General features: G+C 36.6%; 1 protein-coding gene and 2 pseudogenes across 1 annotated transcript; all 3 read left to right on the forward strand.

The window, feature by feature from the left end:
• The first annotated feature begins 374 nt into the window (after positions 1 to 374).
• Positions 375 to 2,106, forward strand: LOC132174195 (ankyrin repeat-containing protein BDA1-like; annotated as a pseudogene).
• A 1,829-nt stretch (positions 2,107 to 3,935) lies between these two features.
• On the forward strand, positions 3,936 to 7,834 carry LOC148586922 (uncharacterized). The gene is made up of 4 exons (XM_088514399.1): positions 3,936 to 5,137; positions 5,981 to 6,138; positions 6,232 to 7,183; positions 7,288 to 7,834. Exons 1-4 carry the CDS (start codon positions 3,936 to 3,938, stop codon positions 7,832 to 7,834), a joined length of 2,859 nt encoding a protein of 952 aa, XP_088370525.1.
• Positions 7,835 to 16,369: 8,535 nt separating this feature from the next.
• LOC132174187 (ankyrin repeat-containing protein BDA1-like) lies at positions 16,370 to 23,264 on the forward strand (annotated as a pseudogene).
• Positions 23,265 to 24,566: the final 1,302 nt, after the last annotated feature.

Raw genomic sequence — 24,566 nt, forward strand, 5'->3', positions numbered from 1 at the left:
TAAGATTGGTATAAGTGCAAAGGAAAAAAGAGATGATAAAAGTTTAATTAATATATAATGAGGCAGGGAACATGAAAGGGTAAAGATTGTTGTAGCATTAATTTTTGTCCTATATACTAATCATTATTTTTCCTTCCACTTTCTTCTTTTTTTTTTTGTTTTTTTTTTTTTTTGACATGTCCACACAAGGGAAGGGGGAGTGGGGATTCGAACTAGTGACCTCCGCTTCATTAGGCGTGGTTCACAGCCGATTGAGCTACCCTTTGGGAACCCTTCCACTTTCTACTAGTCATGATAGGAGTGAACAATATGGGGGAGCTAGCCATAATTACCATATGTTAATTAAACTCAATCTTCTCATTTCAGCAATAGGAATGGAGCAGAGTTTGAGGGATGCCGCTCAGCAAGGAAGTGTTGATGCCTTGTACTCCTTGATACGGAGAGATGCATATGTTTTGGATAGGATTGATGCGATTTGATTTGTTGAGACTCCTTTACACACAGCTGCATCGGCAGGGCAAACCCAATTTGCCATGGAGATCGTGAGGTTAAAGCATTCATTTGCTAGGAGGCTTAATTAAGATGGCTTCACCCCAATGCACCTGCCTTTACAAAATAAGCAAACCATATTGGCCCTCCTTCTACTTGATGTTGATGAAGACCTTGTTTGTGTCCAAGGAAGGGAGGGGGTGACTCCTTTGCATTACATAGTTGAAATAGGAAACGTTCATCTTTTGGCCGAATTTTTAAAAGCATGCCCTAAATCTATTGAATATGTAACAGTTCGAAGAGAGACTGTCCTTCATATTGCCCTCAAATACAACATGTTCGATGCTTTTCGGCTCCTGTTGGGATGGCTTCAGCGCGGGCCTGGTTTAGAAATGCCTCACTGTCGGAGAAGAAGTTGCTCAATTGGCAGGATGAGGAAGGCAACACTCTATTGCACATTGCGGTATTCAAAAATCAACCCCCGGTAAGTAGTCTCCAATACTCATGTTTTCTACTAATTAAAGACAGCGAATAGAGTTGGTATGTACAATATTGAAGGTATATATATTAACATGCAAAGGGTAACTGTAAGGTTTTAATTACAGAATCATGCAAGAATTTGTCTTCCAATGATTTTACTTCAACTTCTGGTTGGGATATTTTGTGTTTTGGTTTTTTTAATCTCCTTAATTGATATCATTTGCTTTTATTTTTGTTTATTTTTTTTCAAGTTTGCTTTAGAGTTTGGGGGGTTGAATAGTAGCTATATATATAGGCTATTATGCATTGATCAGATCGTGATTGTGCATCTTTATATCTTGCAGATTGTGCGACTGTTATTGAATTTTAGGTCCTTCTTCCATTGTAAAGTTGATATAAGTGCCAAAAATTCAGGGGGTTTTACAGCGTTTGACATGTTACAAGGGCACACACGGGACAAGCACACCCAACAGATCAAGAGCATGCTATGTCTTGCCAAAAGTTTTAGTATTTTGCATCTTCCGAGAATTGAGTCTCTTGCAGATTACTTGAAATCTCCTGTTAGATTTGACGATAAGATATACATATTATTCCTCCGTCAAAGAACAAAAATCACAAATGACGCGCAATATTTTGTTGGTGGTTGTTGCCTTGCTTGTAACAGTCACCTTCTAAGCAATGGTGAGCCCTCCTGGAGGAGTTTGGCAAGATAACTATAACCCTCCTACGACCACTAACTCCAATAGTATTGCCCCGACCACTAATAATAGTGAATACAGTACACCCCCACACTTTGCGGGCACAACAATCATGAATTTAAGCGTTTTCCTTTTACTTGCGGTTTGTAATCTGACATCCTTTTGCATAACGGTCTTTACAATATTCGTCGTCCTCCCTGGTGGTTTTAGAAGTGGACTGTTCAGCATACCCCTTTATATCCTCTCTCTATGTTTTATCATGTCATTATGGATCACAGTTCCAGTAAACATTAAGGTAAATCTTCTTCTGAATATTTTTTATTTCTTTCTTTCTCGTCTTCTGATTGTTTGTTTGGAAGGCATTGTGAGGCTGAGACGAAGAAAACTTGTCCAGGCCTTTCTTCCGGAAGCAAAACTGCTTGACCCTACTCTTACATAGATGAGTGACATTTCGCTTATTCCCCCAGCGGCGAAACTAATCATGGATGAATCCTAGCTCTTTCTAGCAACTCCCCGTTTTTAGTAGTCTGTGCTTTGCTAGAACATCATTTTGTGTAATAATCTATCTCCATTCTCCTCCCATGGACTGTTGTTAGCCTTTATTGCTTCATACCCATGAATATGATTCTCCTCCTTTAATAAACGTTGGTCGTGAAGTTTGTCCTGCTTTCGTTGCTTCTCATTGTCACTTTGTTCAAGATCCATAAAGAAGTTGTATGGGATTTCCTTCTGGTCCACAATTTACACAAAAGTGAGGTGCAATGCGAGCTAAGCAGTTGGCCGGTTAGCCTATTTGTACTTAATTTCAGTTTTATCAAATTTCTTTATGTAATTGAAGACTTCATCAAATAGATAATTTCTTTTTATATTCTGTCTCTTCTTCTAACAAAATATTTATAAACTATTAATTATACAATTTATACTCCAAAAAAAAAAAAAAATCATTAAAAGAATCTCTCCCTCGTCGTGGAGGGCTATGGAGGTTGAGGTTGGTGTGAAATTGAAGGAAAATGAAAAAGAAAAATGCTTGGTAGTTGCTTCAGGCATAAGCATTTTCTCAGCCAAGCTTTGATTTAAACCAAAACGATCCGCTCCATTGAGGAACCGGTCAGGCAAAACAAGAGATACAAAATAATCTTAAAAATTTGAAAAGATGATTTTGCCCTCTTATATGTTGAAATATTTTCAAAATAAATATATATATATATATATAGATATTATTTTGTGTCTTGGAAATGTTTTAAATGGAAGGTTTTAAAGAGTATTGAATGAAAGTTATCCCACATTGGAAAGAGTGAAGATTTTGTTGGCATTTATAAGTTCCAACAAATTTAAGCTGTTAAATGATCTATGCTAGGGTACATCCTAATACATGTTACCGTACGGTGCGAAGCACCGGACGCACACGCACGCACGCGCGCGCATGGCGTGGGCTGTAGGGCGCTAGTCGTGCCTTGATGGCGCACTTACCATGAAGCATCGGAGCTCGGAGCGATCAGATCATGACCATTCATTTTTGGACGGTCAAGATCGTTCGATCTAGAGGTTTGATCTAAACCGTAGGATGCTTCTTAAGTAGATCCAATGGTTAGATCTACTGGATTGTTGATCTAACGATTGAGATTAAATAATTATTTAATCTAACGGTCAGATTTAAGTGCCAATTGGATTAACAATTTACAGCAGTTTAATTTTCGAAATTCAGTCCTCAAGGAGTAGCTCAATCGGCTGTGAACCACGCCTCATGAAGCGGAGGTCACTAGTTCGAATCCCCCCTCCCCCTTCCCTTGTGTGGACATGTCAAAAAAAAAAAAAAAAAAAATTCGAAATTCAAAACAGAAGTTTTATTTCGAAATTCAAAACAGCAGTTTTATCTTCGAAATTCAAAATAGCAGTTTTATTTTGAAATTCGAAATTATCGGATAATAGATAATTATCTATGACAATTCAATTCTCTTTAATACCCTTGTTTTGAATTTTAAAAATAAGCATTATCCTTTTATTTTTTGTCTCTGATTAGAATAGAAAGTCTAAGGGTATTTTCGGGTTTTAATTTCGTTTGTGCATAATGCAGTTAAAAACTCAGAGGTTTCTGGGCTCCATTGTATCCTGGAGAAAAATTTGCTGTAAACCCTGTTGCATACCAATTCTGGTGGGGGCAAATATTTTCTTAAGGAAAGTGACGTTGTAACACACCTTAGGAGCATTTTCGTTTTCTGTATTTTTCCCCTATTTATATAACAATCTTAAGAAAATATTTCTGCTTCAATGGCACCACAATCTCTGAAAGAACTTGCTGCTGATTTCACCAAACTCGACCGCTTTGATGGAACGTCATTCAAGAGGTGGCAGAAGAAGATGCATTTCCTCCTTGTTGGAATTAGGGTGGCTTACGTGCTAACAACTCCGAAGCCAGTAGCACGTGAGAACGAGACGATTGCTGAGACTCGAGCAAGGATGAAGTGGGAGCAGGATGACTACATCTGCAAAGGCCACATCTGCAACGCTATGGTGGATTCTCTGTTCGACATCTACCAAAGCAAATCGACTGCCAAAGATGTCTGGGAAGCACTCAAGGCTAAGTATCTTTTAGAAGATGCTACAAGTAAGAAGTTTTTGGCTTCTAAATTCATGAATTATAGAATGATAGATGATAGGCCTATTGTTGAACAATTTAATGAGATTCTGCATATTTTGAGTCAATTTAATCAGCATAACATGAAGATGGATGAGGAAATTGCTGTCTCATCCATCATTGACAAACTTCCTTCTTCCTGGAAAGATCAAAAGAAAATTTTGAAACATAAAAATGAAGAAATAACTGTTGATCAGTTAGGCCAGCACTTTCAAATTGAGGAAGAACTGAAGAAAAAAGACAATGAAGAACAAGGATTTCTGTCCTCGAAAGTGCATATGGTCGAGGAAGGATCTTCTTCTAAGAAACCCTTTCAGAAGAAAAAGCCTTTTCAGAAGAAGAGGACGAATTTTCAGAACCAGAACCAGAATCGTGATAAGAAAGCGAAATTCGCTTGCTATCATTGTGGCAAACCAGGCCACTTCAAGAAGGATTGCTGTTTTCTGAAGAAGAAACAACAAGCTTCTGACTCGAAAGAGTTTGTGGCCATGATATCCGAGATCTTCATGCTCGAAGAAGATGGTTCATGGTGGATTGACTCATGTGCTTCAAAACATATTTGCATGGAGAGGAGTCTATTCAAAACCTTTGAAGCAGTGGAGGATGGCTGTGTTCTCTTTATGGGAAATTCCACCACTGCTGTTGTGAAAGGCAAAGGAACAGTGAATCTGGAATTCACTTCTGGGAATGTTCTTACTCTTACTGATGTGTATTATGTTCCTGATATTAGGAAGAACCTCGTGTCTGGGGGTCTTCTTAATAAATTCGGATTTAAATGTGTCTTTGAGTCAGATCAGTTTGTGCTGACCAAAGGGGGTGTTTTTGTTGGGAAAGGGTATTTATTTCAGAACATGTTTAAACTTAATTTGGTTAATAAAGTTGTAAATTCTGCTTATATGATTGACTCTGTTTCATTGTGGCATAATAGATTAGGACATGTTAATATTAGAAAATTGCATGATATGTCTGTTTTAAATTTGATTCCTCATTCTATAAATGATATGGTTGATAAATGTAGAATCTGTTTGAAAACAAAGATTATCAGAAAATCTTTTCCAAAAATTGATAGATCTTCTACATTATTGCAACTTGTGCATAGTGATGTTTGTGACATGCATAGCAATCCTACAAGAAGGGGTAAAAAATATTTTGTAACCTTCATTGATGATTTTTCAAAATTCTGCTATGTTTATCTTCTTTTTTCAAAAGATGAAGTTCTGGAAAATTTTAAAGTTTACAAAACAGAAGTGGAAAATCAATGTGATGTCAGAATTAAATGCCTTAGATCTGATAGAGGAGGAGAATTTCATTTTCCTTCCTATTATGAATCTGTAGGCATTATTCATGAAACATCCATTGCTTATACCCCACAACAAAATGGAGTTGCTGAAAGAAAAAACAGAACTTTAGTTGAAATGGTAAACGCCTTGCTTTGTAATTCTGGGCTTAATAAAAGTTTTTGGGGTGAAGCGTTATTTACAGCGTGTTATATATTAAATAGAGTGCCACAAAAGAAATCCAAGGTTACCCCATATGAATTATGGAAGAAAAAAAAACCCAATCTTAATTATTTTAAGGTGTGGGGGTGTAGGGCTATTGTCAGATTACCTGAACCAAAAATCAGGAAATTAGGACAAAAAGCCATTGAATGTATTTTCTTGGGTTATGCTCAACATAGCAAGGGTTATAGGTTCTTAGTTGTTGAACCTAATAATTCTGTTGAGGTAAATACTGTTATAGAATCCAGAGAGGCAGAATTTTATGAAAATAGGTTCACATCAATTCCATCTATAAATGATAAGATGGTGGAACCCATTAGAAATAACAATGAATCTGGTGAGCTAAGTGAACCTTCTGAAATAAGGAGGAGTAAAAGAATGAGAAAAGAAAAATCTTTTGGACCAGATTTTATTGTATATTTGGTTGAAGGATCTAGAGATTCATCTTGTAAACAAAAGATGATCTCACCTAATATAGATTCAGATCCTTTGACATATGAAGAGGCTATGAAGTCTCAAGATTCTGCATTTTGGAAAGAAGCGATAAATGATGAAATGGATTCTATAATGGGAAATCATACGTGGATACTAGTAGATCTACCCCTTGGTTCCATACCTATTGGTTGTAAATGGATTTTTAAAAGGAAATTAAAGGTAGATGGAACTATAGAAAAATTCAAAGCAAGGTTAGTAGCTAAAGGTTTTAAACAAAAAGAAGGTTTGGATTATTTTGATACTTATGCTCCTGTTGCTAGGATTGCTACCATTAGAACTTTGATTGCATTAGCATCCATTTATAATTTCGAAATTCATCAAATGGATGTTAAAACTATGTTTTTAAATGGTGAGCTTGAAGAAGAGATTTATATGCACCAACCTGAGGGATTTGTTATGCCTAATCATGAACGAAAAGTTTGTAAATTAATTAAATCCCTCTATGGTCTTAAACAAGCTCCCAAACAGTGGCATGAAAAATTTGATAAAGCTGTGGTTGCAAATGGATTTAAAATCCATAATTCTGACATGTGCGTATATAGCAAGTTTCATAAAAATCAAGGAGTCATTATATGTTTATATGTTGATGACATGTTGAGTTTTGGAACTGATTTTGAAAGCATTGAAAATACTAAGAATTTCTTGTCTTCCAGCTTTGACATGAAAGACTTGGGTATTGCTGATGTAATTCTTGGTATTAGAATTGTTAGAAATGAGAATGGATTAATTCTTAATCAGTCTCATTATATTGAAAAAGTTCTTAAAAGGTTTAATCAATTTGATTGCAAACCTGTGTCTACACCTTTTGATGCTAGCATGAAATTATATACTAATACTGGTAGAGTTGTAGATCAATTGGAATATGCTAGAGTTATTGGTTGTTTGATGTATGCAATGACATGCACTAGACCTGACATTGCATATGCAGTGGGTAAAATGAGTAGAGATATACTAGTAATCCTAGTCATATTCATTGGATTGCTGTACACAGGATTCTTAAATATTTAAAAAAGACCATGGATAATGGTATTTTGTACAGCGGATATCCTACAGTATTGGAAGGATATACAGATGCTAGTTGGATCACAGATAATGATGATCACAAATCAACCAGTGGGTGGATTTTCACCCTTGGTGGAGGAGCTATCTCCTGGGGTTCTAAGAAACAGACCCTTATTACAGACTCTACCATGGCGGCTGAGTTTGTGGCATTGGCTTCTTGTAGCAAAGAAGCTGAATGGTTGACGAATTTGTTAATGAAAATTCCTGTATGGCCTAAACCTGTGTCTCCAGTGTCTTTACATTGTGATAGTCAAGCTACTCTGTCACGGGCTTATAGTCAAATCTATAATGGCAAATCAAGACATATTGGTTTACGGCATGGTTATGTAAGACAATTACTCACTGATGGAGTAATTACCATTGATTTTGTGAGATCTGTTCAAAATTTGGCAGATCCATTGACTAAAGGACTTGCAAGGGATTTGGTGTGGAAAACATCAAAAGGGATGGGATTAATACCATTAAATCACCAATAGTGGAAACTCAACTCAACACTTGAATTTCAAGATCTTGAGTTCAATAAGCAAAAGTACACTATATGTTGTGATTGCAAGCACCACATTTTATATTAGTTTTTAAAACTAATAAAACATCCCAAGGTAAGGGTGCTTGGAACCTGTAATGTTATAATAGAGGTTGTGTTATGCACTTAATAGGCTTATAACATAGTTTTGTTGAAGTGTATTTGTTACGGGACACTTCTGATGAGTTTACCTATATGAGTGTTGGAGGTGGTGCCGCCTTCTATGAGACTAGGATTGTCTCTAGAGCGCTCATGAAACCGGGATATAGACACAAGGCCAATCCACGTGTCGGCTTAAAAGGAAATACCTAAAGAGAAGAGAAAGCATGTGTGAGGTATGTCCGGTTACTCAAATAGGATAGCTAGTTCAAAGTTTTATCTACCATGTTATTCTGATTAGCTTTGACATACTATCACTAAGTGAAGGTTCAAGTCCTCAAGACACCTTCATTTATGCATGATTTTTCCTATTCTACTCGAGTTGTTTTGATTTTGAAAATGGTGGGGGATTGTTGAAATATTTTCAAAATAAATATATATATATATATATATATAGATATTATTTTGTGTCTTGGGAATGTTTTAAATTGAAGGTTTTAAAGAGCATTGAATGAAAGTTATCCCACATTGGAAAGAGTGAAGATTTTGTTGGCATTTATAAGTTCCAACAAATTTAAGCTATTAAATGATCTATGCTAGGGTACACCGTAATACATGTTACTGTACAGTGCAAAGCACCGGACGCGCGCGCGCGCGTGGCGTGGGCTGTAGGGCGCTAGTGGCGCCTTGATGGCGCACTTGGCACTTAGCAAGAAGCATCGGAGCTTGGAGCGATCAGATCATGACCATTCATTTTTGGACGGTCAAGATCGTTTGATCTAGAGGTTTGATCTAAACCGTAGGATGCTTCTTAAGTAGATCCAATGGTTAGATCTACTGGATTGTTGATCTAACGATTGAGATTAAATAATTATTTAATCTAATTGTCAGATTTAAGTGCCAATTGGATTAACAGTTTACAGCAGTTTAATTTTCGAAATTCAAAACAGCAGTTTTATTTGGAAATTCAAAACAGCAGTTTTATCTTCGAAATTCAAAATAGCAGTTTTATTTTGAAATTCGAAACTATCTGATAATAGATAATTATCTATGACAATTCAATTCTCTTTAATACCCTTGTTTTGAATTTTAAAAATAAGCATTATCCTTTTATTTTTTGTCTCTGATTAGAATAGAAAGTCTAAGGGTATTTTCGGGTTTTAATTTCGTTTGTGCATAACGTAGTTAAAAACACAGAGGTTTCTGGGCTCCATTGTATCCTGGAGAAAAATTTGCTGTAAACCCTGTTGCATACCAATTCTGGTGGGGGCAAATATTTTCTTAAGGAAAGTGACGTTGTAACACACCTTAGGAGCATTTTCGTTTTCTGTATTTTTCCCCTATTTATATAACATTATATTGTACTAACCGGTTTCTCTTCATTTCGAGAATCTCATTCTTGATTTAAAAAAGTCTTATTTGGCCTGAGTTGTAAGGATGTAAATGAAGGTCCATAACTGCAAGGCCCTACATGAGGCCTGGCTCGCCCAAGCTATCACTCTATTAATGAAGGTCGGACTTGACCCGATAGAGCTTTCAATTTACAAATAATACATACTAGGAATAATCATAAAAATTTAAATAGTCTTAAAAAATTAGAAATTAATATAATAAGTTCTAGAGAAGGCTTGACACACTACGGAGCAATTAAGGAGAATCATCAAATTAAACCAGGAAAGAATTCATCTTCTTTTGGATGAAGAAAATTTCATTGAAGCCTTGGTTAGGTGTTGGTCCGCTCTACAAAATTGTTGGAACCCAAACCCATCGGACCAACCCAAGCCCAAAAAGTTGAGTTAATTTTGCTTCGGGCTTTCTTTTAAGACTATATTTCTCAAGGCATGCACAACTAGAATACTTGTACCGCCCTTCCTCTACTAATCCTAATATAAATAATTTGGAGTTTAAATTTATGGGCTTTTTTACTTCAATTGATCCTTGAGCAGAATAGTCTATGAATAATAACATAACTCAACTCCATTACATGGACGCCATTCAAAGGAATACTCTGATTAGTAGATGTAGTATATCTAATTATATAATTTAAGGTCCCAATTGTGTGATAATTTTCAATATTTTTAATATCGAAAACAGGCCACAAGAGCCACTATGAAATAAGTGTGATAATAGACATGAAGTGTAGCATTACTTGTCAACTAAACCCACCACTATTTGTTATGAATGATGAACTCCTCCGGCGATTAGAATACCTTGTCTCTCCCTTCATGTCTCCAAGGTTTCATTTATTCTTTTTTCTTTTGTCATGGTATTGTTATGGCTATATATTATTCCATGGTTTTAACTTTGAACTTTGCCTAGAAAAATGAGAAGAAGAAAAAATTGCTATATATTATTCTATGTTTCTCCAATGAGAGTTGTTCACGCGAGCAGGGTTGCACTGTGCTTCTTTTTATTTTGTTTTCTTTTGTTACAGTGGTGTTATGGCTATATATTATTATATGGTTTCAACTTTGAACTTTTCCCAAAAAAAAAAAAAAAAAAAAAACTATATATTATTCTATATTTCTCTCCTGAGAGTTGTTCACGTCAAAGAGTGACACTGTTGTACTTTAATAATCTTTCTCTCAATATGACCCTCCTGCGACTTGAACTCACCACTTATCTAAAAAATTTAAGCTAATAGAAAAATGTAAATTTAATAATTTAATCAATATTCTAATACATACCAAACAATCCAAGCACACATATGAATCTAAAAGAGCTCCATTTAGCAAACATCCTTAGTTATGTTGTGGTCCTTCTCTCATCTTCCTATTTTACAAATTATCATTAGATATGTGAGATCTATTTAAATTTGACACCTAAGAAAAATAATTTATGAAATAGAAATGATCCGTAAACCTAAAAAGATGAATAATATTGTAAATTTCAAACAACCGTAAACACATAGTTAGTGTGTAAATCTTGTCCAAATCCTATAAATAAAGTGCTGTACGGCCAATCTTTTCATCATTTAAAGCCATTTCCTTTCACTGTCTATCAGTTTATTGATTCGGAGGGATGCAAATGCTTATTATATATTGGAATACTTGCTGCCTCTCCGCTCAAGTCTCCATTTGTTCCCTTTAATTCTTTTCTTTTTTGTACGTCTGGATTCCTATAATATTTAAGCGATCCTGTGGAGAGGTTCCCCTCCTCTTTTTCTTCTTCTTTTTTTCTTTTCATTTAGCTCTTTCTTGAAATTTCGTTTCACTTTTGAATTTTCCTCGCTCAGAACTCAAAAATATTCGTCTCGATCTCGTGGGTATGTTTGTGTAGGCGCATTTGAATTTTATTTTGACAATTTGGTCAATTTAGCACATCATGAGCATTCACAGATTCAACTCTAATCCGATGTCTTAAATCTCAATTCATGTAGAAAAAACTTTTAAAAAATACCCTCTGAAATAGACTTAGTTGGTTTTGGGAACACCAAGAGGACCAAAATTGCATGCTACCCTAAATTTAGGATAGCCTTCTCTTAATATTATTTTAATATAAAAAGACTTTATTTTTTTTTTTCTTTGAAAGAATATTTAAACCATATATAGAAAATGTTAAAGGGGAGGTATTGTAAAATTTATTTGAATAGGAAAGCAAAATGTAATTTGGTTCTCTAAATTTAAGAAAATTTTAAGGAATGCTGCTACTAGTGCTCTAAACACGTGAAGAGGTTCCCTTGTTTTTTTCTTTCATTTTTGTACGTATGGATTCTTATAAGACATTTGTTAAAATATTGATTAAACGATTAAATTTACATATTCCTATAATCTTAAGTTTTTTAGACAAGTGATGATTTATCATGATATCAGAGCCAAAGATCTTGAATTAGAATTTTGACTCCGTCAATTAACTCTATTTAAATTAAATATTCCACAAGCCAATTAGGCATATTTGTACAGATAAACCGATGGACTTCCAATGGGTTTGGGGGAGTTTTTTTCCTAAAAAGATGCCATTTGTAAAACTTAGGCTCCGTTTACTTTGACGTACAATGGTTTATGTCGGAAAATATTTTCAGGAAAGTCATTTTTCCTAAAAATATTTTCCACCGAAAACATTTTACAGTATTTACCACGTGCACAGAAAATTAATTTTTTTAAAAAAATATTTTCATTTAATTATATTAACCTATAAAATATAATTTTTATTCAAAATATAAAAATATTAATATAAAATAATTTATGTTTGATTGTTAAAATTCGACAAAAACAATCAACCTATTTGAGAATATTTTTGGATTTTCTATTTTTTCAGAAAAAAAAAAAAAATAGAAAAAGCATTTTGAAAGTACTTTATCTAAAACTGTCCATACATCAATATTATGAATATTCCACATCTAGGAAGATTGATATATATGAAAGGGCAAGTAAGTTACTTTCATCTTGCTTGAAAAAAAAAATTAAATTAAATTAAATAAATAAATAATTACCATGAATTCTAAAATTCAACCACAAACATTACAATATTTTGGCCAAAGAACTACCATCCAAGTTCATTAGTATCTTACTACATATCGATTATACGCAAATTCTAATTTCCATGATTTTTGAAGTTGTCCAGTCAAAACTTTCTAAGCTTAGCATTTTTTACCAGAAATTCTCTTGCAAGCTTCTCATCTCCATTCAAATAGTCGAATGCAGAAGAGATAATAAACCAAAAGGGGACCCATGCTCAGCCACAATGACATTAATTAGGAGAGATAATAAATACGACTTAGCTAGAGATGTCAGACTCTCTTGGTTCCTGCTCATAAGTAAAGCCTTAACTCAGAAATAAGGGAAAAACAAACCAGAACACCATTATGATTCAAATGAATGCAAGTTTTAGGAGAAATGTTGACTGATCTAACGGTTGGTTGAAACTACCATAACAGAGGAAAAAATTATAGTTTCTAGCATTTCTTGGTGATAGAGTACTATCCAGTATCCCCTGATTTAAAAACTTGTTCCCTGCCCATACCCCAATGACACATCAGGATAAGATTCTCTTCGTCATTCCAGACATCAATGCATAACAAAAATTGAACTTTTTGTAACAATAAATTAAATATGCTTCAACACAGAAGTATATAGGTAGCCATAACAAAAAGGTAGGTAAACATGATTCCTCAACCGCACTGTAGTTTTGGATCAGAGCAACCCGTCTCTCATAATGGATGGGTTGTTCAGTCACTCCATTGATAGCAAAGAGAACATCACAATATAAAGACCAACAGAGAAGCTGCTTAACATGCATAATTGCAGGAACTCAAATAGCCATTTCTGTAAAAGCTTGACCTTCAAAAAGGGCTTTGGAGAAAAAGGTGGATAAATGTTTACTAGTGGAGATAAGTGGACTTGATTTGAGTGTTGGAATAACATGTATGTGTGTATATATATAGATGAAAGGAGGGATGGAAAAATCTCTGAAATATGAGTATGAGTATTGTGGGGGCATTGATGAAAGACAGGCATTTGAAGGATCACATGGCTCTGTCTTCCAACTCATCATAAAGAACTTGGTGCTGGTCAGAATAATACTTCAAGGAAGACTTTATGTCTATCAATTTCTGGCAAATTTTTGCCAAAATATTAAAACCAGAGAAACAAAGAGAACATCACAATATTTGAATTCCAAACTAAACAATTTTCACAATATTTGAAATGCAACATTCCAAACCAACAGCAAACATTTACTCTTTTCCACATTCAAATGCAGAAATCATGGCCTCAACATATCTGATCTGATCTGATCTAATCAAATACTCAACTATAGGAATTATGCATACAAATCCAATTTTTCATTGCTTCAGGCAGTAGCAATTGACAAGAAAAAAAAATAATAAGTGTATTTTCTTAATCACTTATTGACTCCTCCGTCTGTCATCTCTGCTATCACCTAATTACCAATTCACAAGCCAGGTGCTCTGTAACAACTTCAAATACAAAAAGCAGCAAAGTTTGGAAACCAACAGAGATGGGTTTCAATTCAGCCTTCCCAAGTGACACCAAACATTCACTCTTTTCCATAGTAAAATGCAAACCGACCGAGATGGAAAAGAAAAGACCAAACATTTCCTGACCCGTGTTTGGTTGCCCAAATAATACCCCATATTCAACCCCCGTGTTTGTTGTGCTTGTAAGAAAAAAATGCTGACCTGACAAACCCAAACCCAAGCTTCTCAAACCTAGATTCCATGGGTATTACTACAAATCGAAAATCATCAACTATATTATCACCCAATCACAGATTAATCCAACAGTATCAATAGCCAACCAATTTCGTGAATATTCAAGGGGTTTTCGGTTTTCACTCCAAGTTTCCAACATCAACAGAAAATATATAGAATCACCTTATGGGTATATCAAATAACCTACAAACTTCATCATTATCATCCCAAAATTCGAAACTAAGGAACCCACATCATCACTAATCAATTCTTCAAGCAAGATTGAAAAGAACATGAGAAAGAGAGTGACGAGAGGAGGAAAAGGAAAATTACCACAAGCTTCCTCCTCCTGATGAACGTGAAGGAGAAGATGAGAATCGACCGAGAGAGAGAGAAGCTGTGCTGGTGTGAAGGAGAAGACGAGAATCGAACGAGAGAGAACCTGTGCCGGTGTGTGTGTTTGAGCGTGAAGGAGTGAAGAGTCGGGTTGGCGAGGGTGTCGAAAGAGTTTGAGGAAAATGGTTTACGAAATAAAAAAGCGTAAACCATTTTTCTCAAAATATAAAGGCTTTTTGGTCTAACTGAAATCATTTTCGATTTGTCCACTATTTTACGTCCAAGTAAACACTATAAAATGCGAAAATTATTTTTTAAAAATTATTTTACGTACGAACCTTAAGATTCTTCCAACGGTCTTTAGAGATTCTAGAATGCTAAAGTCCTCCCAAACTTTTTGAGAAATGTTAAGTGTTCTTCTAATATTCTCCTGGTATCCTCAAACTGTGATGTAACTTTTAAAATCATCGTTGAATTTGAAATTATCATTATTGACTTTTAATTTATTGGTAATTTTAAAAGCCACATCACAGTTAAGAGGACACCAGAATAACACTAAAAAAGCACCTAACATTTCTCTTTTTAATATTACCAATAAATTAAAATTCAATAATAATTATCTAAAATTTAATAATAATTAAAAATCCATTCAACCTTTCAGCATTAGTCAACCTTACACGTATTGCAAGAGGAACACATTGTTGCCAAAACCTGTCTCACGGGTTGGCCTGCTTTTGAAGACTCTCATATATATGAGAAATTTTGCATGTACAAGACTCGAAGAGTGAAGTATTTGCATTTAGATAAACTTGGGACCAACTAATAAAGCAAATATTACATCTTCTTTTTATCTTTCATGGGCTATGTTTCTTTAGATTTATTTGGTACTCGGAAAAATCTTCACTGATTTTGTCCTCACACGATGACATTAATAGAGTATTAGGTACTCTTAGGACAGTACTCATTTGAAAATTTGTGCATTTAGATAAACTTGGGTAGACCAATTGATAATGCAAATGTTACATCTTTTTTATTTCACATGTCCTATTTTCTTGGATACCCAAAAAGTCACGTCACAATATTAACCCATAAATAAAATAGAAGCACTAGATTCAAGATATTGAGATACAATTTTAATATTTTATCTTAAAAGTCTAAATTAATTAATCTGAATTGAATGATTTTATATTTATTCTTTTTTTGTCTTTACTTTTTGATATGACACTCACCATATATATTTAACTGATCACATGATCCTTGTGGCGCTTCAGTCCCCACTTTTCACCTTTGATTTTGTTTTCTCTTAAACATATGCCATGAGAAATCCAATGATTATATATCGGGTAAAGTCCATTTAACCCCCTCAAACTATCATCCTAATGACAATTTATCCCTCAAACTATCAATTACGACAATGTACTCCTCAAACTATCAAAACAATGACAATGTACCATCCATTTAAAAAAAATGACAAAATTACCCTCATTAAAATAAAAATAAAAATACTAAATTTTAATTTTTTTTTTCAAATTTTTAAGGGTATTTTTGTCTTATTGAAAATTTTATAATAGTAATTTCGTCATTTTGCTAGAATTGGGGGGTATATTGTCATTATTTTGGTAGTTTTGGGAGTAAATTGTCATAATTAATAATGTAGGGGGTGGTAGTTTAAGAGAGTTAAGTAAACTTTATCCTTATATATTGTTTCTTCTTGACTCGCCGTACTCGTTTATTGTACAGAAATATATAAAAAATGAGAAGAATAGTAATTTTTATTTTATTATTAATAAAAAATAAAAAAAATAAAAAAATAAAAAACCTAGTTTCACAATCCTATAAAAAGTGGACAGCTAGCTAGTCTTCTCCTCTGCCAAGTGATTAATAACTCTTAAAAAAAAAAAAATGGATGAGAGTTTGAGGGATTCTGCTCAACAAGGAAATATCGATGCTTTGTACTCTTTGATACAGAGAGATGCATATGTTTTCAATACAATTGATAAAATTCTATTTGTTAAGACTCTTTTACACATAGCAGCATCTGCGGGACACACCCAGTTTGCCATGGAGATCATGAGATTAAAGCCAACATTTGCTAGGAAGCTTAATCAAGATGGTTTCTCCCCTATGCACCTTGCTTTGCAAAATAATCAAATCCAAGTGGTGCTCCTGCTACTTGAGGTCGATGAAGATCTTGTTTGTGTGCAAGGAAAGGAGGGTTGGACTACTTTGCTTTACACCGCTCAAACAGGAAACCTTCATCTTTTAGTTGAATTTCTTAGAGCCTGCCCCAAATCTATTGAAGATGTAACAATTCAACAAGAGATTGTCCTACATATTGCCCTCAAATACAACATGTCTGATGCTTTTCGCCTCTTGTTGGGATGGCTTCCGCGGGCGTGGTTTAGAAATGCATCACTGTGGGAGAAGAAGTTACTAAACTGGCAGGATGAGGGTGGCAATACTGTATTAGATATTGCAGTATCAAAAAATCAACCCCAGGTAATTAAGTCCTCTCCGCTCATGTTTTCTACTAATTGCTAAAGAGGCCCAATAGAGTTAGTACAATGAAGGTATATCTCGTTGTACATGCAAAGAGGTTACTGTAAGGAGTCAATCACAAAAAGATGCTAAAAATTGTCTTTAAATGATTTTACTTGAACTTGGTAGCCAGGATATTTTATGTTTTTTGTTTTAATATCTTTAATTATTATCACTTGCTTTTGTTTTTGTCCCTTTTCTAGTATGCTTTTGTTATGCGTGCCTTGCACTTCACCAAGAAAGTTATGGTGGGACCCAACCAGTTTTTTGGTTTATCTACAAGCTTGTCTTGTACTTGGATTCCTTCTCCTATTAGGAGTTAGAATGCTTGTCCCACACGTATTGGTTTTTCCTCTTGGCTCTTGGAAATCTCTTATGTACATGTTGTATTGGGTCTTTGGAAGCACCGACTTTGTCTAGTATATAAAGGCATGGGCTCTTTGTGTTTTTGTGTGCCAAAAGCAATTGAGAGAAAGAAGAAGGTGAGAGCAAGAAAAAGAGAGAGTTTGTTTTTCCTTTTTTTGTTATTATTCTCCTTTGGGCAAAGTGAGAATTGGGTGTATTTGGGGCTTTGGGTTTGAGTAGTTTTCTCACCTGTTACTCTCTTGTACTCATCTTTTGATAGTGAATTTTTTCCGGGTCGTCTCCGCCAGTGGATGTAGGCTTGTTAAGCCGAACCACTTAAATCTTTGTGTCATGTGTGATTTGATTGCCTAATCTTTGTTATTCCGCATTCTTCTTATTTTTCGCATCTCACGGGTCTTGGGAAATAGGATTAATTTCCTAACAACTGGTATCAGAGCTGTTGGTTCGAGTGGGAGCGATGGCAGGTGAAGAAGGAAAGATGGGAATCGAGAAATTCGACGGCAAAGATTTTGGGTATTGGAAGGTATAGATTGAAGATATTCTTTATGGGAAGGATCTTCATCAACCTCTTCTGGAAGAACAACCCGACGACATGTATGATAGCGAGTGGGCTCTGCTTGATCGTAAAGCCCTAGCAGTTATCAGGTTATCTCTGTCAAAATCAGTTGCACACAACTTTGTAAAAGAAAAGACCACAGCAGGTCTAATGAAGGCTTTGTCAAGCATGTACGAGAAGCCGTCGGCTAACAACAAGGTGCATCTGATGAAGAAATTGTTCAACCTAAAGATGGCGGAAGGAGCTTCGGTGGCACATCATCTCAATGAGTTCAACACCATCACAAATCAATTGTCCTCAGTGGAAATTAATTTTGATGATGAAGTTCGTGCGTTGATCGTCTTGGCATCTTTGCCAAATAGCTGGGAAGCAGTGAGGATGGCTGTGAGTAACTCTGTAGGAAAGAGTAAACTGAGCTATGAAGACGTCAGGGATTTGATTCTCAGTGAAGAGGTTCGCAGAAGAGATGCGGGTGAAGCCTCTTGTTCTGGTGCTGCTTTAAACCTCGAGACTCGGGGCAGAAGACAAGACAGAAACTTTGTGAGGGGTAGATCTAAGTCCAGGAAGGGTAGGAGCAAATCCAGGTTTGGACGACAACCTGAGTGTTGGAACTGTGGCAAGATAGGCCACTTCAAGAAGAACTGCAGAGAACTGAAGAAGAAAACCGAAAATGACGCCGCAAATGCCGTGGTAACAGAAGAAGTGCACGATGCCCTACTTCTATCTGTTGACAGTCCTCTTGATTCTTGGGTCTTGGACTCAGGAGCTTCTTTTCACACTACACCGATCCGTGAAGTTCTTGAAAATTATGTGGCTGGAGATTTTGGAAAGGTGCACTTGGCTGACGGAACGGCGCTGGATGTTGTGGGTCTAGGCGATGTTCGCATTAGAGTTCACAGTGACTCGGTATGGAAGCTGCAAAGTGTCAGGCATATCCCAAAACTGAAAAAGAACCTGATTTCAGTAGGACAGCTTGATGACGAAGGGCATTCAATTCATTTCCACGGTGGAAAGTGGAAGGTCAGCAAGGGAGTCAGGATTTTGGCTCATGGTCATAAGACGGGTACTCTCTATATGACGACGAACAGCAGAGATACAATTGCTGTTGCAGATACGGGTGCTAACTCAAAATTATGGCACCTAAGGCTTGGGCACATGAGCGAGAAAGGGATGAAGGTACTTCTGTCAAAGGGGAAACTACCGGAGCTGAAGTCAGTTAAGTCTGATCTGTGTGAAGGCTGCATCCTAGGAAAGCAGAAGAAGGTGAGTTTCGCGAAAGTTGGTAGAACACCGAAGCCGGGAAAACTGGAGTTGGTACACACGGATTTGTGGGGTCCCGCACCAGTGGCATCTCTTGGAGGCTCGCGGTATTATATCACATTTATTGATGACTCAAGCAGGAAGGTATGGGTTTACTTCTTAAAGCTTAAATCTGATGTATTTGAAGTTTTTAAGAAGTGGAAGGTCATGGTAGAAACAGAAACTGGTATGAAATTGAAATGTCTAAGATCAGACAATGGGGGAGAATACGAAGACGGGGGTTTCAAACAGTTTTGTGCAGTGAATGGGATTAGAATGGAAAAGACTATCCCAGGGACACCACAACAGAATGGCGTGGCTGAGCGCATGAACAAGACCCTCAATGAGCGTGCAAGAAGTATGAGGTTGCATGCTGGACTACCGAAAACTTTCTGGGCGGATGCAGTAAGCACTGCTGCTTACTTGATAAACAGAGGACCATCAGTTCCTTTGGGCCACAGACTACCTGAAGAAGTTTGGAGTGGAAAGGAGGTAAATCTTTCTCACTTGAAAGTTTTTGGTTGTGTTTCGTATGTCTATATTGAATCTGATGCTCGTAGCAAGCTAGATGCTAAGTCTAGAAAATGTTATTTCATTGGCTATGGGGATGAGGCATTCGGGTATAGGTTTTGGGATGATCAAAATCGGAAGATCATTAAAAGTAGAAATGTTACTTTTAATGAAATGGCTGTGTATAAGAATAATTTAAGTGCAGAACCAGTAAGTACAGAGTCAGAGGCTGAGAAGCCTGAATTTATCAACCTAGATGGAATTTCTAAAGGTGCAGCTCAGAGAAGGAATTCAGAAGTTGATAAGGATTCAGAAACTGAAGATGGTCTAGAAGTTGAAGAAACAGTAGATCAAGAGACTGAACAGGGTACACCAACAGTGGCTGTCCGTAGATCTACTAGAACCATTAGATCTCCACAGCGTTTTTCACCCTCCCTATTTCATATTTTGTTGACGGATGGTGGTGAGCCAGAGACGTTTGTTGAAGCCTTGGAGGTTGAAGATTCAATCAAGTGGGAGTTAGCCATGAAGGATGAGATGGACTCATTATTGACTAACCAGACCTGGGAGCTGACTGAGTTGCCAGCAGGTAAAAAGGCTTTGCACAACAAATGGGTGTTCAGAATAAAGGGTGAACATGATGGTAGCAAACGCTACAAGGCAAGATTAGTAGTCAAGGGATTCCAGCAGAAAGAAGGAATTGACTACACAGACATATTCTCTCCGGTGGTGAAGATGACAACCATCAGAATTGTGCTGAGCATTGTGGCGGCGGAGAACTTACATCTAGAGCAGCTAGATGTGAAGACAGCGTTCCTTCATGGTGAGTTAGAGGAAGAAATTTATATGCAGCAGCCACAGGGATTTGCAATGCAGGGGAAGGAGAGTTTAGTGTGCAAACTAAGAAAAAGCTTGTATGGTCTGAAACAAGCTCCAAGACAATGGTACAAGAAGTTTGACAGTTTCATGTGCAGTACTGGGTTCACAAGATCCAATGCAGATCATTGCTGCTATGTCAAGAGTCTTAAGAACTCTTACATTATTCTACTTTTGTACGTAGATGATATGCTCATTGCAGGGGCCAGTATGGAAGACATCAACAAGTTGAAGAACCAGCTGTCAAAGCAGTTTGCAATGAAGGATTTGGGTGCTGCTAAACAAATCCTTGGGATGAGAATCATCAGGGACAGGGCCAATAGTACACTGAAGATTTCACAGACAGAATATGTGAAGAAGATTCTCAGCAGATTTAGCATGAATGAAGCTAAGTCAATGAGCACACCCTTGGGGAGTCACTTTAGACTAACCAAGGATCAGTCACCGAAGACGGATCAAGAGAAAGCATACATGAGCAAGGTACCTTATGCCTCAGCAATTGGAAGTCTGATGTATGCAATGGTCTGTACTAGACCGGATATTGCACATGCAGTGGGAGTTGTGAGCAGGTACATGAGTAATCCAGGGAAGCAGCATTGGGAGGCAGTCAAGTGGATTCTGCGATATCTGAGAGGAACTTCAGATATGTCCCTTTGTTTCACAGGTGCAGAATTGAAGCTGCAGGGCTACGTGGATGCTGATCTAGCGGGTGATGTTGATAGCAGGAAAAGTACTACAGGGTTTGTATATACTCTAGGAGATACTGCTGTGTGTTGGACCTCAAGGTTACAAAAAATTGTAGCCCTTTCCACTACCGAGGCGGAGTATGTGGCCGTGACAGAAGCTGGAAAGGAGATGGTTTGGCTACAAGGTTTTTTGGATGAGTTGGGAAAGAAGAACGAGAAGGGCGTTCTACACAGTGATAGTCAGAGTGCAATTTTTCTTGCGAAGAACCCAGCGTATCATTCAAGAACAAAGCATATACAGTTGAGATATCACTTCATTCGATCTCTTCTTGAAAGTGGACAATTGTTACTTGAGAAGATTCGTGGAACTGAGAATCCAGCAGACATGTTGACAAAAGGTGTGACTATTGAGAAACTGAAGCTGTGCGCAGCTTCAGTTGGTCTTCGAGCTTGAAGATAGGCGGAGGAGACATCCGGAGGAGAGTCACTATGTTGCGACTTGGTGGAATTCAAGTCAAGTGGGAGATTGTTATGCGTGCCTTGCACTTCACCAAGAAAGTTATGGTGGGACCCAACCAGTTTTTTGGTTTATCTACAAGCTTGTCTTGTACTTGGATTCCTTCTCCTATTAGGAGTTAGAATGCTTGTCCCACACGTATTGGTTTTTCCTCTTGGCTCTTGGAAATCTCTTATGTACATGTTGTATTGGGTCTTTGGAAGCACCGACTTTGTCTAGTATATAAAGGCATGGGCTCTTTGTGTTTTTGTGTGCCAAAAGCAATTGAGAGAAAGAAGAAAGTGAGAGCAAGAAAAAGAGAGAGTTTGTTTTTCCCTTTTTTGTTATTATTCTCCTTTGGGCAAAGTGAGAATTGGGTGTATTTGGGGCTTTGGGTTTGAGTGGTTTTCTCACCTGTTACTCTCTTGTACTCATCTTTTGATAGTGAATTTTCTCCGGGTCGTCTCCGCCAGTGGATGTAGGCTTGTTAAGCCGAACCACTTAAATCTTTGTGTCGTGTGTGATTTGATTGCCTAATCTTTGTTATTCCGCATTCTTCTTATTTTTCGCATCTCATGGGTCTTGGGAAATAGGATTAATTTCCTAACAGCTTTAGCATTTGGGGGGTACGGTTGACTAGTATAAGCGGTACGTATTGGCTATTATATTCATTCATGCGATCATGATTGTGCATCTTTATTTCATGCAGGCTGTGCAATTGTTATTGAATTTTAGGTCCTCCTTCCTCTGTAAAATTGATATAAGCGCCAAGAATTTAGAGGGTTTTACGGCGTCTAACATGTTACAAGGGTATGCACTGACAAGCAAAACCAACAGATCAAGGACATGCTACGTCGTGCCAAATGTTTCAGCATTTTCCATCATCCGAAAGTTGAATCTTTTGCAGATTATTTGAAATCTCCAATCAAAATTGACGAGAAGATATACATATTCTTTCTCCGTTAGAGAATAAAAATGACAAATAACACACGCAATATCTTATTGGTGGTTGCTGCTTTGCTTGTAACAATCACCTTCCAAGCAACACTCAACCACCCTGGGGGAGTTTGGCAAGAAAACAAGTCTGCCGATAGCATTGCCCCCACCGGTGCAGCACACACTGCGGGGACACCAATCATGAATGAATACATTTTCATTATACTCGCGGTTTTAAATCTGATATCTTTTAGTGTAGCAGTCTTTACCATATTGGTTCTCCTCCCTAGTGGTTTTCGAAATGCTCTGTTCTTCCTGCCTCTTTATATCTTCTCTCTGTGTTTTATCGCGTCAATATTGATCACATCTCCGTTAGAACTCATTCCAGTTTCAGAGCCTCGGCGGGCAGTTCCTTTCATGTTTTCTCCTCTGTTGGTTCCGCTTTTGGAAGGCATTGTGAGGTCTAGGGAAAGAAAACTTGTCCAGGCCTTTCTACCAAAGTCAAAGGCCTTGACCCAACTCTTACGTAGATAGGTTCTGCATGCAGTATTTGTTGTTTCCTTTGTTATTCTGTTTTGATTGGCTTGTATTATTGTGTAGGTGTGTTTTGGGCCGGTTTTAGCTTGTTTCCTGTGGGTATGTAGTTGTTCTGTGAAGTGTGATGTACTTTTTTTTTTTTGGTGTGTTGTATTAATTAGTAAGCTTTAATGAATGTTTCTTGGGTCTGTAATGAAAGCGTTCACAAGAACTCAAAATAGGAACACTTAGTTGTGATAAAAGTTATTATTTTGACAAATGCAATCAAGATATGGTAGAATATAGAAATATTATGCAACAATTTCAGAATTTGCTGGTGTGTGACTGCAATGAACGTCTCTACCAAAACAAAACCAATCAAGATAATTTACTCTAGAATTTAAAATGTGCTACTACCATAATATTGGAAATAGAATAATAATAACAAAAATCCATACGCCTGGGGTATTGTTGGGGGTGGTCCCTCTTTACGTGGGGACCATCCCACGTGGCAGCAACAAAAAAGTTTTAAACCCTTTTGTGTGCTATAAATATATATATATATATATATAACGTGAGACAAAAGAAAGAGAGAAAAAAGAAAGAAGCGGCGCAGGAAACAGTGCGGCGCAGGGAGAAAAAGAAAAAGAAAAAAAAAAAGTTAGGCCTTTTTTCACATTCGTCAGAGATTGGAAAGCCGTTTATGGTTCAATCTTGATGTAATTTTAGAATATTGCTCTTGACGACGAGTGCTACATATTGACTGGTGTCGATAGTTGGAATTCATCTCCAATCGATTGGTTGCCAATACCTACTTGGTGAGATCTTTTTTTATTCTTGTTGGAATCCACTTTAGGGTGATAATTTTATGTTTAATCCAAGAATGCATGTATTCTTGATGTGGTGATAACCTTTAGATATTTCTCTAGGGAAGACAAATTGTAAACTCATTATTGTTGATAGTGGAAGATTTAACTGGACTAGGTCCCGTGGGTTTGTGGGTTTGTTTGATTATTATTTTGCTATTGTGTTACTATTTAATTTGCACAAAGAGGGATAGATTAATTTTGCTGAGCATCTGAAATTGGTGTTCACCCCTAACATGTATGATTCCTGGTGCATGCATTTTCTTGTGATAGCTTGTAGGTTTATAACTGAATTTAATTCATAAACTTTAAGATTAAAAACTAATTTTGTTTGCCGTCAAAATAACCAACTGGAAGGCCAAGAACTGATGTTGGTTTTGAGAAAGAAGTCAATAGTTTGTGAATCTAAAAAAGATGTGAACCTATACTAACAAGGCGATCATAATTTTGATCT

The sequence above is a fragment of the Corylus avellana genome, chromosome 3 (assembly GCF_965113065.1).
Source record: "Corylus avellana chromosome 3, dhCorAvel1.hap1.2, whole genome shotgun sequence".
Classification (NCBI taxonomy): Eukaryota; Viridiplantae; Streptophyta; class Magnoliopsida; order Fagales; family Betulaceae; genus Corylus; species Corylus avellana.

Excerpts from the sequence above, each read along its gene's own strand:
- LOC148586922 (XM_088514399.1), top strand. The coding sequence starts at position 3,936 with ATGGCACCACAATCTCTGAAAGAACTTGCTGCTGATTTCACCAAACTC. Across the intron at positions 6,139-6,231 it reads TAGAAATAACAATGAATCTG|GATCTAGAGATTCATCTTGT; the intron begins GTGAGCTAAGTG and ends ATTTGGTTGAAG. Across the intron at positions 7,184-7,287 it reads AGAGTTATTGGTTGTTTGAT|GATTCTTAAATATTTAAAAA; the intron begins GTATGCAATGAC and ends TGCTGTACACAG.